This window comes from Trichosurus vulpecula, chromosome 3 (genome assembly GCF_011100635.1).
Source record: "Trichosurus vulpecula isolate mTriVul1 chromosome 3, mTriVul1.pri, whole genome shotgun sequence".
NCBI classification, from domain to species: Eukaryota; Metazoa; Chordata; class Mammalia; order Diprotodontia; family Phalangeridae; genus Trichosurus; species Trichosurus vulpecula.
This window is the reverse complement of record NC_050575.1, coordinates 85772199-85778666: the sequence shown is the minus strand read 5'-3', so window position 1 is coordinate 85778666 and position 6468 is coordinate 85772199. Positions and strand designations below refer to the sequence as shown.

Genomic DNA, 6468 nt, shown 5'->3' with positions numbered 1-6468 from the left:
AAGTCGCCTTGGAGTTTCCGCTCCTGCCTTAGGACTACGGTTTCCGACAGTCATCAAGGCACCCAAGTAGTTGCGGGGAAGCGCGCCGGAAGCACCGAAACCTGCAAGGCCCGACCGTTGAGGCCGATGGGATATGTAGTTCATGAACGCCTCAGTAACACTCTTTGCTCAGGAACTCCTATTTCCCCCCAAATGTAGCGGTCTTAACTCCCGGCGAACGGAGCTAAGATTAGGGCTCTATCTGGAAGCTCAGGCTTAATCAGCCTTCACAGACGAAGGTATAAATCTAGAGCCAGGATATCAGTCCCAGGAAGCTTTGCGGCGGACCGGACGCCCAGCTCGGCATGTCCTGCAGTTGGGCGCGGGGCTTCCTGGGAGCTGTAGTTCTCGAGTTGCGTTACGGCGTTGGCGGAGGGGAGGGCGGAGCTGCCGGCGGCCCGGGCGGGCGGGCAGCTAAAGAGGGTGCGATAGCCGCTGCCGCCGCCGCCGCCGCTGCCGCCGCCACCACCACCACCGCAGCCGCCGCCGCCGCCAGCTCCGGGGCCGTTCGCCGCTGCGGGGAGCGAGAGGCGGAGGCGGGGCCGGTGCCGCGATGGAGCCCGACTCTGTGATCGAGGACAAGACCATCGAGCTCATGGTGAGTGCGGCCCCGCCGGACCCTCGGCCCCGGGCCTGCCCAGCGCGATCGGAGGGCCCGAACCCTCCCACATCCCCGATTCCGCCTCCCCTCCCCCCAGCACCCTGTCCTGGCCCCCTCCCCCCCACCCGATTCCTCCTCGGGTCTGGTTATTTCTTCCATTTCCCCTCCCTACTTCTACCTAGCCGACCCGATCCAAGGGATTCCCCCCCCCCCCCCCGTTCCCACTCCTGCTCCCGAGGACCCGATCCCTACTCCTTGGCCCGTGACCCCGACCCGCCGTCCGGGTGATCTCCCCTCCCTTTCCCCATCCTCTGTTCCCCCCCCCCCCCGCCTACCCCCGCCAGACAAACACAAGTCCCCAACACCCCAAAGGATCTCCTTTCAGTCCCTTTCCCCCCAAATCCATCCTCACTGATCCACCTCATCTGGAGCCTTGGGCCGCCCCACCCGGTCTGAGCCTCCACTCTCCCCCTCGTCCCCCATTCCTGCCCCCGCTGTATTTCTCCTGCTTCCCTCCCCCCTTTCCCTCTAGACTAAGAGAGAGGTAGAGGAGAATGGAAAAGGAGGGTCAGGGAAGCCCCAGTCGCCATTGCTTCTCATCCTCCTCTTCCTCAAACCTCTGAGGCCTCAGTGCACCCCGTTTCTCCTCCTTTACCCTCAGTCTTTAAGTAACTAATAACCCTCTTCCCCTCAGACCCGAGTAAGAGAGCAGAGCCTGTGAATGCTCCGGATAATCGGATGGGTGTATTCAGGGAGGGAGCTTGGTTTTCAGGGAGTGACTGATTTATAGCCCCGGAGATCCCGGGCTTCTCTGGTGACTGGATTATTGGGGTTGATCCGGACAAAGGGTTTCTGACATTCTGCGGAAATCCCGGCAGCTGCTTCACGCTGGAGGGCTCAGAGGATTCTCTGAGGATACAGTATTTTAACTGAAAGGAAGAGTAGCTGTTCACTCATTTTTTCTGTGTTTGCAAGGACAGTGAAGCCCTGGTAGGCCCTTAGTACCTTCGAACTATTCTGTAAAAGCAAGAGGCTGTGACTAATTGATGGGGTAAATCAGCCCTGTATTAGAAACCAGTGCGGGGCTGAGGAGCAGAGCTCCGGGCCTGGGCAAGGTGGATTTGGAACCAAAACAAGTCTTTGCAGAGATGGGTGACAGGGTGGTATAAGGAAAAGTAGCAGTAGTAGAAGTGAGGCATTTTAAAATTTCTGATTTCTCCCAAGATGACTGACTGAAAGATGTAAATATGGCAGGTGGTACCTGCCAATTTCAGTGGCTGAGGAAATCAATCATAAGGGAGTATGCTGGGTGGATAGCTTAGTACACATTCAGGAGTATTTTAACTCTATGTTAGTTTCTCTACCGGGCACTTTGCTACAGAAACCTTGATGGTTTCTTTGTATCTAGCCTAACAGTAACAAGTTTTTCCCCCGAGTTGGAGGAAAGCGATCACTTGTCAAATTATATCAGGAGGCTTTCATAGTCAGATTTTTCTCTAACTCATGAATGCCTACTGAGTCAAAGATTCCACTAGGTAGGGTCAGTGACATCAGAGCCACTTTCACATTTAATGCTATAAATAATAAATGGTGACTACTCTGAATGCCCTTTGGATAGCTACCCAGTTTCTGTAGATGATGATGTCTTAAGGATAGAGCCACATGTTTAGAAAAAAAAAATGGAAGTACAGTAGCTTAAATATGGAGGTAGGTTAATATCTACTGACTTTTTGCCTTATTTAGATAAGTAAACTTTCTCAGTGCTTTGAACACTAGAACCAGAGCATTTCCTCAAAAAGTTTTCAAAGAGATCCTGCAGTATATTTGTGGCTTTTAAAAAAACATGATATCGATCATTTATTGAGTAATTTTTCTTCCTTTTTAGCAGTATTTTACAGCCAGAAGTAGTCTATTTAGGCATTTGATACACACTTACAATATGTTATTCTGGCAAAAGATACTATAACAAGGACTACCACTCATACTTAAACAGTATAAACACATTAAGATTGAGATTTAAGTCTAAACTTTTAAGCAGAGTTCTTCATATTGACACATTGTGAAACAAAAATCTGGTTTGATTGGGCTGATGATGAGCTGCATATCTTGGTAACTAAATATTTAAAAAAAACCTGAAAATCATCTGTTTCCCAAATTACTTGGTCAGGTATAAATGAAGACGAACATCTTTACGTTCAAATGAACTTCGAAGTCTCAAAGCCTAAAATCTTAATCATCCAAGGTTCAAACTTCAAACCACAGAGTTTTTGACTAATGTGACAGTACTTGTCTCTGGTCTAATAAGGCGCTCAGCTTTCTAAAGCTAGTGAAAAAAAAATAAAAGCAAACTCTTTACCAGATGTGCAACACATCTGGATATTCATAGAACATGCTTAATGACCCAAGAACTTTAAGGGTGTGGGGGGGGGTAGAAGCTTCATTTAAGGACTTTGCTGTTCTTTGTGGGATAAACCAGTTAAGACTATTAAACCTTTCCTCAAAGCCTTTTTTATACTCGTGTTGGTATAATAGCGCAGGTAAATATAATGTATTTATAGCTGAGTGACAATATTTACTTGATAAATAGGTTAGAAATGGTATCTCAGTGGATCGTTGCTGGAGACTTTTCTTTGGTTTATTTTGGGGCAGCATCCTCATTCTGTAGATAAACAGATCTTTTACACCAGTTTTTAAATTCTTTAATTGATAAGGAACTGTAGAGAACCCAATCTATTAACTACTGTGATAATTAAAAAGCCCAACTCAGGAAAGTTTACATTTTATTAGTCCATTTAAGTAGTAAATGTTTTTGTGTTCATAAGGTTTGTTCCATTATTTTGTTAAGGAGATAACTAGGCTCTTTGCAAATGAAACATGACCACTTATTTGATTTGCTGGAATCTATGTTCCTTTATATTGTTTCTTCCTTCACCTTTTTTGCTTGCCTCCTTTAATTCTTCTGGCAATTTGTACTACTATTACAAAAATAAAGTTAGTCTTTATTTATTCCAGAAATTAAGCACCTTGCCAGAAGTTCTTCCCTCACCCCCATAAGTGCACTGTATCTGATACATAGGAAGTATTTAATAATAGTAAATTCAATTGAATTAATAATCCAGTCAGTAGATTATAGCATCCCTTTGGGTTAAAGCTGTTTCCTTTATAATTCCTCCTAACTCTCAGGTTTACCTTTGGGACAGTTGCTATTGTTAAGTAGCTGACTAAAATCCAGAGTTTACTAAAACTCTTTATTGAGGATGCGGATGCCGTGTTTTGCAAATGCCAGTGGTGAGTAACTAACTCCCTTGGCTCTAGAGGCAGTCTGGAGATAATCAGGTAATTCCCTAGACACCACATAGTGATTAATTAGTCTGGTATTTTAGAGTTAAATTTTTTTCAACCTGTATTAACACTAGCTTTATTCTCTTATCGATTGGAGAAAAGCAGTTATGCCCAGTTGCTGAATCATTGGGACAACGTGGGAATGTCTATAAAAGTTACCTGTTTGGAATTTTTTGAGTCAAATACTCATGTTGGATATCACAGGGGTAGGTTTAAAGGGGGAAAAGGCAGCATACATATTGTCACATAATACTTGTTTTCTTTTGACTTCCAGTTATGAATTGCATTTCAGCCAAGCATGAATACTAAGCCACCATGGGTACTGTGCAGGTTGAAGAGAAAGACAGACTTTGTATTGCGAGGGTAGCAGAGATTGGGTAAAGGGTGGAGGATAGAGGATATGCAAGCTTTCTTCCCCATACAGTGCATAATATATCGTTTGTTGTTGACTGATTTGTACTCTGGACAAAGTGACCCCTGGCCAGTTCTTTTCATGTTTCTCAGTTTTACTTTTCTTATTTTTAAATGAGCCTGCTACTTCCTGGAGTTTGTTTTAAGGATGAATGAGTTAATATGTGGAAAATACCTGGACCTCTTTAAGAAGGGTCATGGTCAGAGCCAGTGTATTCCAAATTGTATTTGACAATCATTTCAAAGTGGAATATGCTGACAAGATGAAGGAAACTTCCTTGCGTGAATTTATGAGCATTTTCTTCCTTTTGATAACCTCTTTCTTTTTTGGAACAATATTGAAGCACTTTACAAGTGTATACTATTACTGTGAGCTATTATTCTCCATTTCGTTCTCATTAACTTTTCTAAGTGGAGGAAGATATATATTTTCCCCAAAGAAGTTAGTTTAATTGAGGGGCTTACATGTTAGCAAGGCACTGTCCCCGTCATATATGCCAAGTAACATGTAGCACAAATTAAACAGATGTGAATCCACACAGCAAATTAAGTTGACGTGGAGGCTCTATTTGAACATAGAAGCCACATTATAAAGTGAAAAGAGACCTGGATTTGGAGTCCAAGTGTGAATGTGGAGTCTGCAGTTTAGTGTAGCTGTTTGAGTTTGGGCCATTCACAGTCTTTCTTATCTGTATAATAATGGGCAGACAGTAGATACTCTAAAGATCCCTTCTAGCTTTAAATCTATAATCTGTGAGCATTGACTAGACTCACATATAAAAATGAAGCGAAGCATATTTCTTTTGGCTCCTATCTTGTTCCTCTTAGTTTTTTAATGAGTCATTCTGAACCTAACAAGGATGAACATTTACATATACAAAGAACAGAAAAAGCCATTTGTATGTGAAGCCCTGAATCTCTATCGTGTACATCTTTTACTTTGTGGGGGGACTTTGAGAGACCATCTAATTCGTCATGGTACACTTATCTGACAGAGAAACATAGAGTCAAGATGAGGCCTTGGGGATGAATCTACGAATGCACATGGTGGTATTTGGGTCTCCTTGCCCTGTATTGTTCGTACCCTGCTTCCTGAGATACAGCACAGTTGTAAAGTCTTCCTATTCAACAGAACATCTGCCCACTGGTGAATAGTGAGAGCTCTTTGACCTGGCTTAAAGGACTCCACAAAACCTCCAATCCCTCTATGAGAGCCCCAGACCTATAGAACTCCAGCATCCAGACTTGTGCTGTCTAAACCTAAGGGAGAAAAAGGTATGTTGATAGTGTGTGCCCTGGAAGAGAAAGGAAGGGAATAAGCATTTATATAGAGCCTACTATGTGCCAGGCACTGCTAAGTGTTTTGCAAATATCTCATTTGAGCCTATGGTTCCATTATCTACTGTTATCTGTTATCATTCCCTTGATAGTTTTTTCTTTAGTGAAGGCAGAAGGCACTAACTTTTAAGCATTGTGCTTTCTTGGCTACTCTTGCTGCAAGTGACCTCTTCCTCTTCAGAACTTACATTTTACTTTGTATGTATTCTGCCTTGTGTTATATTTGTGTCTCTTTATTAGATTTTAAGTTCTTAAGGCTAGGAACTATATATATTCTGATCATTTTGTATTCCTTACAGTAGCACTGCCTGCAGTGCCTTTCCTATACATAGTGTGTACTCATTAACTATTTGTTGGATGAATGAATGACTCTTAGTTCAAATTTTCAGTAGAAACTTCTAATATTTCTCCAGGCTACCTCTCTGAGGTAGGGAACTAATGGGTTAGAACGGAGGGAGGGAAAGTACATGTATATGCACACCCATAGATAGATTATATATATTCACACCTGGCTGGTATGTACAAACCCATTTATAAACATTTTGGAAAATAGGTGACAACAGAAAATTCAGACTGAGAATTGTGAATATTTCCCTGGGAAGAACCCGCTGTTTCTCTTAGGATGACTATACCAAACTATTCATAGGCCTTGTAGAACTCACCACCATTAATTAGTACTGTGTCTTAGGGTCCTAACCTTGTGGCCTGATTGATCTAGACTTGAAGTAATAAGTACC

General features: G+C 43.3%; 1 protein-coding gene across 3 annotated transcripts in view; it reads left to right on the top strand.

Moving 5' to 3' along the window:
- The first annotated feature begins 382 nt into the window (after window positions 1–382).
- The window catches only part of FBXW11 (F-box and WD repeat domain containing 11), a 90428-nt gene continuing 84342 nt past the window's right edge, over window positions 383–6468 (top strand). Inside the window, exon 1 of one of the 3 annotated variants that reach the window (XM_036750373.1) lies at window positions 383–637. In XM_036750373.1, the coding sequence (XP_036606268.1) occupies window positions 593–637 (45 nt within the window). In that variant the 5' untranslated portion in view covers window positions 383–592. The remainder of the gene's footprint in view (window positions 638–6468) is intronic. The other 2 variants (XM_036750371.1, XM_036750372.1) reach the window with 2 other exon arrangements.